We start from the raw sequence: 15,273 nt of genomic DNA on the forward strand, positions 1-15,273 counted from the left end.
GCTCGACTCACTGTACTGCACTGAACTGTATTGTACTGTACTCTACTTACTGTAATGTATGCTGTATTGTACTGTGCTATCCAAACTTGTGAAACACACGCCTATAATAGGTTCAGATTTGGTGCAGTCATGTCCATCTGTGGACAGTAACATCAAGGCCAGGGTGGACTGATCAAATTTCAACTACTTTTTAACATCTATGGATGTCCAGTGTTGGTCAGTACTCAGCAGGTGAGGATGCTGGTTAAAGTAAATGGAAAGAGAGGGGGCTCATGGGTAGGTGTCAGTAAGAGCTGGAAGAGGTGACATTTTAACTGGACAGTACTTTGGGTGGCAGGTAGCCTAGTGGTTAGAGTGTTGGGTCAGTAACAGAAAGGTTTCTGGATCGAATCCCTGAGAAGACAAGGTAAACATCTGTCGTTCTGCCCCTGAACAAGGCAGTTAAGCCACTGTTCCCCGGTAGGCCGTCATTTGTTCTTGCCTAGTTAAATTTGAGAGAGAAAAAAATATAAATTATGAGCTGAACATTTCAGTGGAAGGGAGGTCAATAGCAGGAGACACTATGAGCTGAACATGTCAGTGGAAGGGAGGTCAATAGCAGGAGACATTATGAGCTGAACATGTCAGTGAAAGGGAGGTCAATAGCTGGAGACACTATGAGCTGAACATGTCAGTGAAAGGGAGGTCAATAGCAGGAGACACTATGAGCTGAACATGTCAGTGAAAGGGAGGTCAATAGCTGGAGACACTATGAGCTGAACATGTCAGTGAAAGGGAGGTCAATAGCAGGAGACACTATGAGCTGAACATGTCAGTGGAAGGGAGGTCAATAGCAGGAGACACTATGAGCTGAACATGCCAGTGGAAGGGAGGTCAATAGCGGCTGACCCCACTGTGGTTTTTGACTATTATGATTTCCCACTGTAGCGAATTCAGCTTCAGTCATTTCATTTGTGATTTTGGGGTAATTCCGTTACTAATTTAATAACCGAATGACGAGTTTAAATAACTTAATAATTCATGAATAAAATTGATGAGTAAAATCACTTTAATTAATTGGTAAGTCTACCATTGCTTGTTACTTCTGTGAACTTTCATTATCCTCCCTTCTCATGAGGGAGAGAAATTAGAAAATATATTCAAGATAAGTATGAGGATTTTTGGTAACGGAATTACAAGGCACAAGACAATATTTCTTAAACTTACCGAAAGTAAACAATTTCTCCAATACTAAATATAAGTGTTGTTATTAGTTGTCATCAACATCGACATTATTGTGTTGATGTATTTCTAATATCGTTTAAGACTTTTTCTGGTAGATGTTTTCTAAGACCCCTTTTCCATCTGTTTATCCAGCAATCAAAGCCTTTAATTATGCCACAGTTTTAAGATGGAAAATGGTTGAAAAATGTATCTATGCCTTAATTTCCCCAAAACATACTCTTTCATTTGACACCCAAAGTGGAACATTATTCCCTGTATGTGAGGTAAGCATTGCTATATGTGGTATTGACCCTCTCACTGTTTCTCAGTCTAATCAAGCTATCTTGCTTCCTCTCTTGATCAAGCCTTTATTCCAAAGCCAAATTACCCAACCTGTGACTGGACAGGGAAATAAAGAGTATTGTAGAAATATCTACAGACACTGAAGAGATGATTCAAGTAATGATTCACAGGGTCAATATGATCACACACACACACACACACACACACACACACACACACACACACACACACACACACACACCAAGAGAGATTGGATGATTGGATGTATTTCCCTATGACAGAATCCCCCTGTCAAATCCATATAGGTTGAGCTAAAAATAACCCCAGACAGGAACTTTTGTCCCACGTACCCGTTATTGAGGTCGGTCTGTACGTTGATTTATTGTGAAACTGTAAGAGTACCGTCTGGGTCCTGGTGTTATCTTGGGATAAAGAATGTTATATATCTGAGAAACAGGAGAACAGACCAAGAAACCTTATCAGAATATGCTGACAGTGTAGTAAGAATCCTTGTTGTTTTAAGAACTCTGATGTTCAGCGTTTTAAAATGGAAATAATCATTGATAGAGAAATTATGCATTGATGAGACCAATAAACTATGTCAGATTGTGCTGACAGTGCAGTAGGAATCCTGGTTGTTAAAGGAACACCGACTTAACTCTATATGGCTGGACCACATTGTATTAAATATACAGTAGCTTGTGATGTCTGGAACAGTGTTAAGACATGGAAATAGTCCGTGGTACAGAAGTAATGCAGTGCTTAAGGTGCAAGAGATTGTTCTGTTCTTATTGTTCACATGAAACTCTGATGCTCCAATTGTTGTACGTTAAATACTGATTCATTCCCATCACTTCTCTTCTTCGGGGGATGTATGGAACTAAGTAAAGGAACATGATGATTCCACCTGCAGTGCTATCAAAAGGAGAAAGAAGCTAATGGAAATAATAAGGATGTCATCGTAGTTCCCCCTCAATAAATGTATACAATGTTGGTCACCTGTGTGCCTACGTGACCCATGACGAGCCCACATATGTTGGGTCAAGGGTCGCTGGTCACATGCATACTGTAGGTAGTGACACAGGTGACATGCAGGAAGTGGGAATTCACAGGAATGGTGAGCATATTGTATAGTTCTTACCATGCTCACCGTTTATACCTTGGAACTATGATATTTGCCTATGGTCTGCCTTTATGGAATTCTTGCAATGTTTTTATCTTTGCTGCGAACAAATTAGCAAAAGACCCAACCAAATATATACGTTTAGAAAGCAGGTTGCTTTGCATGCATTTATGAACATTTGCAATCCCACCTGTGCTATCAGGAATTTACTACAAAAGTAAGAACACCTGTCAAGGAGATTGGTTCATGGACATTGGATAGAATCGTTTTCCTGCAACAAATTAAAACTGCTACGGACTGAATACCTACCGAAGAACAGGAGGAAGGAAAACAAATCTCCCGCACCAAAGTTAGTGGAACTCTGTTTTGAAACCGTGTCATGTTTCCTAATGTGATACTGTATTATACTGCCACCAATTGGTGGCATCATGGCAACACACATTTCCACGTTGAAAGAAAAACAGTTCGTTATTTTTGACAGATGCAATTTATTTCCACACCGCATCTGACATTAGAATCACTAGAAAGTCGGAATTTGTGCACAAGATGTCCACGAGGAAGAGAAACGGATTCTTATTTCCATAAAGATGTGGTCATATCACCCCTATGTCATCCCAATCTAGGGATCCTAGTCCACACAGATTAGGTTGTGATACTGTACTATCTACAGTATAAGATTGACAGGCACTGATAATAACACACACTAGAGTTTTATATTCTGTTCTGCCCGTTCCTGAATCAGATTGGGGGAAGGGCGTACGTGGGCACAGGAAAACTAACTCAGATATTTTTTTATTACTAGGTATTAATGCACTGCAAATCCGTGTATACAACCAATACACTTTGAGTTGATTTAAGATAGGGCATACGCCTGTGCACAGGTAACATCACTGTACTTGGGCTCTGAAATGATTGAACAAGGCCATTGGATACAACATGAAATGGAAGATCAGAACTTTGGAGGTTTCAAAGTCACCATGAAAACACACATAAATGAAAACATTTTGACAGGCCATTTTTGTAGTTTGAGGTTTGAATGTACTTGTATGATACAAATAGAGTAAGACCACTGCAGACGTACTGTACACAGGCAAGTAAAACGGAATGCATTGGCTAAAGATACTCATCACAGCCCGTCGACTATCACAGAGAAGGTTTGTAATTTGGTCACACACAATCTGCATTAAAAGCAATACTTGAATTCGGTTGAGATGAACCTCCACAATCGCATTTGTAGTATGATGACCACACACCCTCATTGAACTTTGTTTCTGTAGCAGAGATCTGCTACACCGTCCCACACCACTAGTTCACGGTGCTATTCCCACTAAGACATCCCTATTCCCCACTGAGACTATATGAGTCTCCCATAGGGTTTGGCAGTAAGAGCTGAAGTAAGACCAACCTCCATAGGGCCTTATTTAGAAGACACCCCCCCCCCCCCCCCCTCCTGACACACAGAGATGATTACACGCACCGTAGCGGAAGATTCCTCTATGATATGATAGGATACAGCTTGAGACAGAAACATGGGCATTTCACTGGAGTTTCACATTTCTTCAGATGAATACCATGACTGTTGTGCTACTCTCCTCCACCCTTGTTGACGGAATGTCTTACGTCGGTGAACTCAATGGGTCATAGGTGTGTCTGGGCTGGTCATCTGCCCTGTGACCAGCTTGGAGGTCCTCCATCCATGGATCATTGTGCAGAGCAGCAGTAAATAGATTGAGTATCCAGCAGGCAGCAGTAGATCCCTAGGGCTGTAGTAGATCCAGAGTGATCTAGTAGATCCACAGCGCTGTGTCCAGTCACAGTCCAGAGGTCTCCTTCTCAGTGTCAATGGATCCCTTCCTCCAAAGAACCTTTTGCTTGCCAAATCTTCACTGTCCGGTCACTGTCACACAAGAAAGAACATGAAATCGCTGGATCAACATGCGTATCAGAGGTTTGATTATCTCTCTCTTAGGTTAAATTATGACTTTGTTATTATAGTAACAGTGGGTTGATTTACTCAGAGGGTTAGGGTCAGGGTATGATCTGGACCATGGTCAAAGTTAGGAGATATATTCTCTGAAGGTAGGGGTTATGGTCAGGTTTGCCGTGAGATACAGCTGTAGACTCCTACGGCATTCAAGGGTCATGTTAGGGTTAGGCGTTAAACTCACTCTGAGGCAGTGAATAGCTGGCTGCTGTTGGTAGCCAGTCCGTTAACAGGGCTGTCATGTCCCCTCAGGTCTCCTAGCGGTGCCAGGGTATCAGCATGCCACAGCTTCAGCAGACCTCCCCTGTCTGCACTCAGCACTACCGGGCACCCTGGCACCACACCCAGCACACTTACCCAGTCAGAGTGGGCACTTGCCACCTGCTGTGGAGGAAGCAAGTACGTACTAGGTCAAAACAGGGCTACAAACGGTTGAAAAAGAACTCCTTGGGACAATACATTTTGTTTACTACCACTACTGGTCTTACAATGATGATAATGTTGCAGCTAGCAAAAACAATTCAACAAAACAAGACTTGATGCTTACAAAGCAACATTGCAATGTGAAAATCACAGCTATCTGCTCATTGTACGTCTCTGAGAGCCTTGTCTTCTTTCAGGTACTAGCAGTACAGTATATACAGATAGTGTCCAGTAGGTCTCACCTGTACTAGTCGTTTCCGGGACAGGTCCCACTTCTTGATGCAGTAGTCTCTGGAGCTGCTGTAGAGGCTGTCCCCCTGAACAGCCAGAGAGACTATACCCTCCTGGTGTGGCGGATCAAAGTTGTGACAAGACACAATGCTGCCCTGGACACCCTCAGTCACCTCAAACATCTTCAGGGTGTGGTCCTTGGACCCCGTTAGGACCATGTCTTGACCGTTGCCCAACTGGTCGACGGTCAGACACAAGACCGGACCCAGGTGACCCGTCAGCTTCCCAGTAGACACAAACCTAGAGCATAAGGTCAGGGTTCAAGGGTCAGGAAGAGTTCAGATCTAGGAGTCTTCAGTACAACTAAAGATCATACTTGGGAGAAATGATTCAGCATTCACTATCTATCTTTTCTACACTCTACATTCAGCACCTGTGCCTGTTTTAGTGTACAATTCCTCTCCTTTTATCTTCATTTTGTGCCACCTCCAGTCCTTACTTAAACTAAACAAGATATTCAACTACTCTTCATTCTTACTTCCTGAGGTCCCACATGCGGACTGAGTTGCCAGAGGCGGAGTAGAGGTAGGATCCCGTGGGGTTCAGAGAAATCTGGTTGATCTGGTTCTCTCCTGGAGGGATGGACAGGGACCTGAGAGACACACAGCTGTCCCCTGTACTCACCTGACCCGATGACCTGCGACACACACACACACACACACACACACACACACACACACACACACACACACACACACACACACACACACACACACACACACACACACACACACACACACACACACACACACACACACACACACACACACACACACACACACACAGTCAATACCATGTCAATGGGAATGACATTGTGTAAAAGTATTTTTTTCAAGTAGCAAATTAAGAATCTGAAATTCCCTGGGCTGTGTTGGAATGTGCTAGAATCTCCTAGAATGTGTTGAAAAAGCTCAACTCCAACTTTTGACATAACAAAGGTCTTCAGTTTATTACTGGAGGTGTATACAAATACTCTTGGTGTTTGTATATATATTTACTCACGTGAGTGTGCGTATGCACTTGGCGGAGTCTCGGATGTCCCAGACCTTGATGTAAGCGGTGGAGACAGTGAAGACCAGGCTGGAACAGTATCTAACAGACACCACACTGCTGGGATGATCTCCCAGAGACATGATCTCTTGACCAGTCACCAGGTTCCACACCTTACACGTACGATCTGACAACACACACATACACACACACACACAGACACAGGGGTTAGAAGTCAATGGTTAGGTGTTACGATGAGTGTTCAATACGGCAGAAACACCATCAACCACAGCAGAAAGCGAGATGAAGCTAATACCAAATAATATGACTTACACTCATCTGAGCCTTTCAGGTGTGAGAAGTCTCTAGGGGTCATGGTTTAGAGGTCAAGGGTTGGTTTTGTTTCCAAACATTATAGAACTAGAGAGCTGTACCTTTAGAGCCAGTGAAGAGGAGGTCATCAGTGCAGTCGACACACATGACAGGTTTGGTGTGTCCCTCAGCCACATAGACACACTGTAGTCTGGCAGCATGGCTGATCTTCGGGGATGACACAGGGTTGACCACCCCTCTATAACAGGAAAACAGGGACAAAAGACAATGTATTCATTCTGTTAGGACAGTGGTTCCCAAACTGTGGGGGGGTGGGTGTTCAGGGAAGCCCCGAGTGAAACACAAGAAGTAGGTACAACTATGACCATCGTGACGTCATACGAACATGACATTTGTGGCAAACATTGTGAAGTGGTGTGGCTCTTACGTTGGTCTGGTGTCTGTGATTTTGGTCTTCTCTGTGGCTGTGGGCGTGGGTATGTGCGACTTTGTCTCTCTCGCTGGGTGACCCTTGGGGTCCATAGGTGTGTGTTCCTTGATGTCTAAGGGGGGTTGTCCTCCCTTCTCTAGCATCCTCCTGCGTGTTAGAGGCGAGCGTTCCAGTGATCTCCTCTCATCTCCCATAGAAGACCAGGCTCCAGATCTACACAACACAGAGACAGACAGACCAGCGACATGATCAGTTGAAGTGATATGCACTGGATGATCAGCTGAAGTCATATACATCACTGAAGGTTACAATGCATTCTGGGTCAAGTTAAACATTCTATCCTTTTCGTGCTGAAGCACTTGTTTTTTCAACAATAACACTGTTATTAAGATGTGAAGCCTGACTGATCAAATTCTCGTACAGTAGGTAAGGATTTACTCAGCAAGTATCTCACTGTATTTCCTGTACTATCATTTTAAAAACTAAACACAAAGACATTTGACCAACATAAGGACTTACAGTCCAGCTATCCTGGTGGACAGTGCTAAGGGGGACACAGTGAGTTCCCTGTCCCCGAGATATCCTGCTACTGTCCCCATGTCCCCTGTCCCTTCCTGGGCCTCTGTTGGGGGTAGCAGGGGTGCAGAGAAGTCCCTTGTAGGGGAGTCAAAAACACCATTCCCAGCATACAGCAGCTCCATCTGGGTGGTTGTCCTTCTGCGTGCCTGTGGTAGTGGGATCGATCCAATCAATCAATCAATAACATAACCATTCATAAAGAGTGTTTTGCAAATAGCATTTGTCTCAAAGTGCTTATCAGTAACTTCTTTATTTTAGACTTTATGAAAATGTAATTAAAATGGCGTTTTGAAAAATGCTTTGCATGTGAAGTACGGTAGATGACTGTACCTTCCTAGGTTTGGCCTCTCCACACAGCTTCAGGAGGTCAGAGGCCAACGAACTGAAACAAAGAAAGAGGGGCAATTTACATGTTTATTTTATTTAACCTTTATTTAACTAGGCAAGTCAGTTAAGAACAAATTCTTATTTACAATGATGTTACTCATAGTCTATTGATAGTTTGTTGATGGACTACCCAAATAAAGTATAATCATAAATTAAAGATGGAATCTGCAGTAGGAGAAACAGCGCCACTGTCCAACCCAAAGCCATTGTTATTGTTTTTGCTTAGTTGACAAACTAGAGGTGAGGAGCGCGGCCGAACGTGGTAAAAAAAATGCAGTACATATTCTGCTGTTCTATTGCGCGTACAATGATGTCCAAGGGGAAAAAAAACTGTGTTCGTTGTTTGCAGTAACTTCTTTGTTTTTGTAATATTGCAAACGGATGTGGCTGTTTCACCATTAAGGATTCCAGCTTTAAGTGATGAAATTCAATATTTAATATCCTCATTGTCTTGTCTGAGTCAAATGTTTTTTTACCTTCCCTCTGTGGCTGGGCTGGCGGTAGAGGACTCATCACTACTGCTGTCATCTCCATTCTCTGCTTTGAGGACAGAACCATACAGTACACCTTGTTACACTGGACCCTCAGATATACAACATGCCTCAGTTACTGCATGGTTACCGCATGGACATGGGGTAGTTATGGCTTCACAGCATGTTTTCAAATACTCCATTACAAGCACTAAACTTGTGTTACTTTACTATCTTAAACTGTTAGAGGATGATCATTTTCAAAGTAAATTTACAGTCTGGATATCACAAAGAAAACAAATGCATACATAGTTTTCAAACTAATGGTGCAGCAGCAGCAAAACAACCGTTTGAATTCAAAGAGCTCTAAGGTACAGTGTTCAAAGTTCAGAGGTCAGGTTAAATACATCCGGGGTCAGACAAGGTCAGAAGGAAGTCAATAGTATTGTATACTATACTGTATATTAGTATGATGCATCTGACTTTTTCATTATATGGAGGGTAACTTAGTAAAGGTTGTAGTTGGAGTAGTACTCTAGTTAAGGTCCGAACTTCAGGTTTGCATGGGGGTCAGAGTTTAAGCTAAAGCTAATTCTTCATTTTCAGATCATCCTGAATGAGTCTGCTGAACAGGAGAAAGCTAGACATCCACAAAGAGGATGGGGAGGGTCAGACAGGGAAGTGGGGGACAGGGGGCAACATACCACCTCATGCACATCATGGCAAAGTTACGTTCTCAGGTTAATCTTAAAGGGGAGTTTTAGAGGGAGGAGGGGCTGTAGGGGAGACCCATGGTCTCTGGGACCAGTCAGTCTGGTGTCTGTTACTTACCCACCACTAGGTAACCTATCTCTGTTTGAATTCAGGGTGAACAAACAGGGAAAAAAACAAAGAAATCAAAGTCAAACAAAAGCTAAAAGAATGGAGACACTTTATTTTACAGTCCCGTTTCAGTGTGTATTTTACTTGTAGGCTATTTACTAAGATAATACGTAATGGTACATGTTTTACTGAATCCGAAAGAAAAACAATATGGGAGATATGTTGTGAATGTCAGATAACACAGTGGACTGTAAAATAAAGTGTAACTAAAAAATGATGAACTGAAAAGCAGTGTGTTTATACCACTGAACCATCTATACCTTGCAGTGCGTTGCCCAGCAGAGCGTCCAGCTCAGGGTTGAGTTCAGCTTTCTCCTTCAGCATGTGGAACAGCAGCTGGTTCTGAGTGGCGCTGTTGATCTCTGCCTGCTTCAGCCTGCCCTCCATCATCTTCACCTGGGAATCCTTCTGGGCCGCCTGCAGACCCTGGAAGATGCACGTACCAGTAAAATCATACATTACATACATGACAAACACACGCAAATTCCATACTGACATCAACAGAGTGTTGTGACATTTAGCCCACAGAACAGCAGACATGTTTAACTCTATAATAAACATAGTGTTTAAAAAAGGGTATAAAGTTGGTAGATTTACAATACCCTGAATGCCGCTTAATCGAAAGGTAGAGAGAACTCAGTAGGGACAGGTGTACTGTGGTTACCTTGTTGATGGCCATGTGCAGGAAGTGATCAAGCAGGAAGCGGGCTTCTGATAGGTTACAGGAGCTGATCACCGCGGTAACGTCCACTGTGTCTCCCTCCTCCTGCATCCCAACAACATCAGTCAGTCATAATAACAGTTATGAAGAAATTGTGTGTGCTGGCGTCAGCTGTACTAATAACTAGAAAGGGTCAATTTCCTGAAGAAAATGTGCATGTTTGCATCAGCTAACCTTCGCTTCCTCCATCTGCATGATGTTAGCCTGACAGTCAGCGATGCTGTCGTTGATGTAGTCGATGTTGGCCGCCAGGGCGTCCATCTCCTCGTTCAAAGACTGGATGCTTCGGTCCGTGTCGGTCCCCTCTGTGGCGATCTTCTCCCTCTTACGAGACACCTTCTCCCTTCGCTTGGTCAGGTCCTCACGTTGCTGTAAGAGGCAGGGAGGAAGGGAGAGAGACGGAGAAAGAGTTATAATAAAAGTGTTTCCAAATCGCATTCCTTTCTAGCTATTGCTCTACAATCTTAGAAGTAAAGGAGCTTGGAGGAACCTTTTGGGGTTCTAAAAATTGACACACAGGGTAACCTTTCCAGGTCACAAAGGTTCCTTGAGGAACCCCTCTGAAAAGGTTATTCGAGGAACCCCTGTGACAAGAGCCATATCTTTTCGCATAAGTGTCACAGATTGACACTTATACGCTGATACTGGGCTGCCTATGTAAAGGTTCAAACAGGAACGTTTTTGTGATGGGACGGATACATTTCTTTACCTTTTTAATAATATAGAAGATTGGAGACGTGGCTTATTGGAGGAGTGGCTTTCAGATATTTATTTTTGGCCATCTGTAAGAGTAAATGTCATTCCTGTTCATCATATAAAGTTTGTACACAACAAAGTTAAATGTTCCTTAAATGTTTATGCATATTACATATTCTAATATAACAACAAGATATCACAGTCTGACTTTATGTCAACGTCTATTTTTGATAAGTAAACTGACTTAATCTCCTGATGATCTGTGACAAACGTGGTAAATTAAGGCACATAGAAACAACTCTAGGGATAAGTTTAGGCATTAATTCTGACTGGTTAAGGATTAAGGTTGGGGATAGGGTTAAAACTTTAGGCATTCATTCCGAATGGACTTGCTAAATCGTTGTAGACAGATGGCGGAGTAGTCTAAGCCTCCGGCTCTGTAGACAGCGTGTTCAATCCCAGTGTTTTTCCTGCCCTTTTTTTCCTTCTATCTAGTGGTTGGTTTTGATGCCACCTCCTGATGTCCTGGGGACCTGCACAAACGTTGAATTTCGCCTTGGATCTGGAGTGATCCCTCTGAATATAATATTAACATTTCTGATTACATACGGTGCTTTCAGAAACTATTCACACGCCTTGACTTTTTTTCCACATTTTGTTATGTTACAAAGTGGGATCGAAATTGATTTAATTGTCATTTCTTTTTCTTTTTTTTGTCTAGAGGAAATACTCAAAATCTTAAAAAAATGTAATGAATGGAAAATAAAACACTGATATATCTTGATTAGATAAGCATTCAACCCCCTGATTCAATACATGTTAGAATAACTTTTGGCAGCGATTACAGTTGTCAGTCTTTCTGGGTAAGTCTCTAAGAGCTTTGCACACCTGGATTGGCCTATTATTATTGAAAAAATTCTTCAAGCTCTGTCAACTTGGTTGTTGATCATTGCTAGACAGCCATTTTCAAGTCTTGCCATAGATGTTCAAGCCGATTTAAGTCAAAATTGTAACTAGACAACTCAGCAACATTCAATGTTGTCTTGATGAGTAACTCCAGTGTATATTTGGCCTTGTGTTTTAGGATGTTGTCCTGCTGAAAGGTAAATTTGTCTCCCAAAGTCTGTAGGAGTGCAGACTGAACCAATATTTCCTTTAGGATTTTGCCTGTGATTAGCACTATTCCATTTATTTTATCCCCAAAAAACTCCCTAGTCTCTGCTGATGACAAGCATACCCATAACATGATGCAGCCACCACCATGCTTGAAAATATGAAAAGTAGTACTCAGTAATGTGCATTGTTGGATTTGCCTCAAACATAACGCTTTGTATTTAGGACAAAAAGTTTATTTCTTTGCCACTGTCACATCTTCTCCTGCTCCTCCCCTCCGGCGTACGACGTCGCCAGACTACTAACCACCGGTCCTGGGATTCATCTTTACGCACACCCGGCACTTCTCATTACGCGCACCAGTTAATCATTATGATTCACACCTGGACTTCATTACCTTCATCATTTCCTCCCCTTTATATGTCCCTGCCTTATGTTTTCTCACCAGTTGGTATTGTTCTTTTGTACCAGCGTGTAGCCTTATGTATATGTGTCGTTTTGTTGTTTTATTAAATGTTTCACCTGCACCTGCTCCTCGACTCACAGCTCCGTTATTACAGCCACTTTTTTTGCAGTATTACTTTAGTGCCTTATTGCAAACAGGATGCATGTTTTGGAATACTTTTCTTCTGTACAGGCTTCCTTATTTTCACTCTGTCACGTCCTGACCAGTTATGGGTTATTTCTTATTGTAGTTTGGTCAGGACGTGGCAGAGGGTATTTTGTTTATGTGGTTCGGGGTGGTGATTTTTGTAGTAGTGTCACGTCCTGACCAGTAGAGAGGATATTTTGTTATTGTAGTTTGGTCAGGACGTAGCAGAGGGTAGTTGATTTATGTATTACGGGGTTTTTTGGTCACTGGTCTATGTTTGTATTTCTATGTGTATGTTCTAGGGTAGTTTTTCTATTTGTAGGTTGAGTGCTGGACTCTCAATTGGAGGCAGGTGTTTCTAGTTGCCTCTGATTGGGAGTCCTATAAATAGGTGTGTGTTTTGTTTGTCACTTGTGGGTAGTTGTTTGAGAGCACTGCTTTTGTTGAGCCTGCTTCTCTGTTCCTGTCGTTAGTTTGTTTATTGTTTTTCCGTGGTGTTCGCATTTTATTTAATAAATATGTTGAGCACGCAACCCGCTGCGCCTTGGTCCCATTCTCTCTTCCACGACAGCTGTGACAGAACTACCCACCACAACAGGACCAAGTAGCGGAGGAAATCTGGCGAGGACCGGGGAACACGGCTGGTAAGGGAGCCCGAGAGGCAGCCCCAATACTTTTTTTTGGGGGGGCACAAGGGCAGTTTGGCGGGGCGAGGATGGAGCCCCAGGCCAGCTCCCCGTACCCTTTTTGGGCAGAGACATACTGGACAGGTCCCGTGCTTTGGGGTGATGAGTGCTGTGGCGAGGACGGGTATTTTCAGGCCGGTACACGCAGTACCAGCGCCCCGCATGTGCCAGGGGAAAGTGGGCATCCAGCCAGTAGGGGTGATGCCAGCCCTGCGCTCGAGACCGCCAGTGCACCTCTACGGTCCAGTGTTTCCCGCTACACGCACTAGCCTTGAGGTGCGTGTCTCCAGGCTGGCACGTCCAGTACCAGCCCCACGCATCAGGCTTCTAGTGCGTCAACCCAGTCCGACTCGGCCTGTTCCCGCTCCCCGCACTAGCCCTGAGGTGCGTGTCTCCAGGCTGGCACGTCCAGTACCAGCCCCACGCATCAGGCTTCTAGTGTGTCAACCCAGTCCGACTCGGCCTGTTCCCGCTCCCCGCACTAGCCCTGAGTTGCGTGTGCCCAGACTGGCACATCCTGTACCAGCCCCACGCATCAGGCTTCTAGTGCGTCAGCCCAGCCTCGCCAGTCTGGTGCCGCCAGAGCCGCCCGCCAGTCAGGAGCCGCCTGAGCCGCCCGCCAGTCAGGTGCTGCCAGAGCCGCCCGCCAGTCAGGAGCCGCCAGAGCCGCCCGCCAGTCAGGAGCCGCCAGAGCCGCCCGCCAGTCAGGAGCCGCCAGAGCCGCCCGCCAGTCAGGAGCCGCCAGAGCCGCCCGCCAGTCAGGAGCCGCCAGAGCCGCCCGCCAGTCAGGAGCCGCCATCGCCGCCCGCCAGCCGGGCGCAGCCAGAGACACCCGCCAGCTGGGCGCAGCAAGAATCGCCCGCCAGCCGGGCGAAGTCAGGGTCGCCCACCAGTCCTCTGACGCGGCCAGGGGCGCCACCGAAGTGGCCGAGGGTGGAGCGGGGTCCACGTCCCGCACCTGAGCCGCCTCCGATATAGGTGGGTTTGGGAGGGGGGGGTGTAGCACAGTGCCGTCGTTGACGGCAGCCACCCTCCCTTCCCTCCCTTTAGTTTAGGGGGATTTTTCTGTTTGTTTTGGGGGTTTTCTGTGTTTTTGTTAGGTGCATCCGGGGTCTGCACCTTTGGGGGGGTACTGTCACGTCCTGACCAGTAGAGAGGATATTTTGTTATTGTAGTTTGGTCCGGACGTGGCAGAGGGTAGTTTATTTATGTATTACGGGTTTTTTTGGTCACCGGTCTATGTTTGTATTTCTATGTGTATGTTCTAGGGTAGTTTTTCTATGTGTAGATTGGGTGCTGGACTCTCAATTGGAGGCAGGTGTTTCTAGTTGCCTCTGATTGGGATTCCTATAAATAGGTGTGTGTTTTGTTTGTCACTTGTGGGTAGTTGTTTGAGAGCACTGCTTTTGTTGAGCCTGCTTCTCTGTTCCTGTCGTTAGTTTGTTTATTGTTTTTCCGTGGTGTTCGCATTTTATTTAATAAATATGTTGAGCACGCAACCCGCTGCGCCTTGGTCCCATTCTCTCTTCCACGACAGCTGTGACAAGTAGGGTGTTTGATTTATTATTTCCGGGTTTTGGTCTATGTTCTATGTTTTGTATCTCTATGTTCTTTCTGGTTTGTGGTATTTCTATGTGTAGGTTTATGGGGGGTTGGACTCTCAATTGGAGGCAGGTGCTTTCTCGTTGCCTCTGATTGTCCTATATATGGGTAATTGTTTGGTGTAGTGTTGTGGGAGATTGTTTCTTGTTTTGCATGTGTGAGCCTGACAAGACTGTTTTGTTGTTCGTGCGTTCTTTGTTTGTTATTTTGGTGTTCTCTTGATTTAAAATAAATACAAGATGAGCATCCACATTCCTGCTGCGTTTTGGTCCTCCATTCCCGACGACAACCGTTACACACTCTGTCATATATGTTAGTTTTGTGAAGTAACTATAATGTTGTTGATCCATCCTCAGTTATCTCCTCTCACAGCCATTAAACTCTATAACTATTTTAAAATCACTATTGGCCTCTTGGTGAAATTCCTGTTTTTTCTTTACCCATCTACCAATAGGTGCCATTCTT

General features: G+C 44.3%; 1 protein-coding gene across 4 annotated transcripts in view; it reads right to left on the reverse strand.

Annotated features, from left to right (window-relative positions):
• Positions 1-3,097: 3,097 nt before the first annotated feature.
• LOC106575986 (kinesin-like protein KIF21A) overlaps positions 3,098-15,273 on the reverse strand; it is a 41,275-nt gene continuing 29,099 nt past the window's right edge. For 2 of the 4 annotated variants that reach the window (XM_014152768.3, XM_014152765.3), the window contains 13 exons: positions 10,294-10,488; positions 10,063-10,164; positions 9,659-9,824; positions 8,523-8,583; positions 7,990-8,041; positions 7,600-7,805; positions 7,078-7,293; positions 6,752-6,888; positions 6,330-6,504; positions 5,806-5,964; positions 5,279-5,567; positions 4,798-4,997; positions 3,098-4,526 (listed from right to left, as the gene is read on the reverse strand). In XM_014152768.3, coding sequence (XP_014008243.1) covers positions 4,469-4,526; positions 4,798-4,997; positions 5,279-5,567; positions 5,806-5,964; positions 6,330-6,504; positions 6,752-6,888; positions 7,078-7,293; positions 7,600-7,805; positions 7,990-8,041; positions 8,523-8,583; positions 9,659-9,824; positions 10,063-10,164; positions 10,294-10,488 — 2,016 coding nt within the window. In that variant the 3' untranslated portion in view covers positions 3,098-4,468. Of the gene's footprint in view, positions 4,527-4,797; positions 4,998-5,278; positions 5,568-5,805; positions 5,965-6,329; positions 6,505-6,751; positions 6,889-7,077; positions 7,294-7,599; positions 7,806-7,989; positions 8,042-8,522; positions 8,587-9,658; positions 9,825-10,062; positions 10,165-10,293; positions 10,489-15,273 lie in introns of all 4 variants that reach the window. The other 2 variants (XM_082963798.1, XM_014152764.3) reach the window with 1 other exon arrangement.

Source organism: Salmo salar, chromosome 17, assembly GCF_965601325.2.
Source record: "Salmo salar chromosome 17, fSalSal1, whole genome shotgun sequence".
In the NCBI taxonomy this organism is placed as follows: domain Eukaryota; kingdom Metazoa; phylum Chordata; class Actinopteri; order Salmoniformes; family Salmonidae; genus Salmo; species Salmo salar.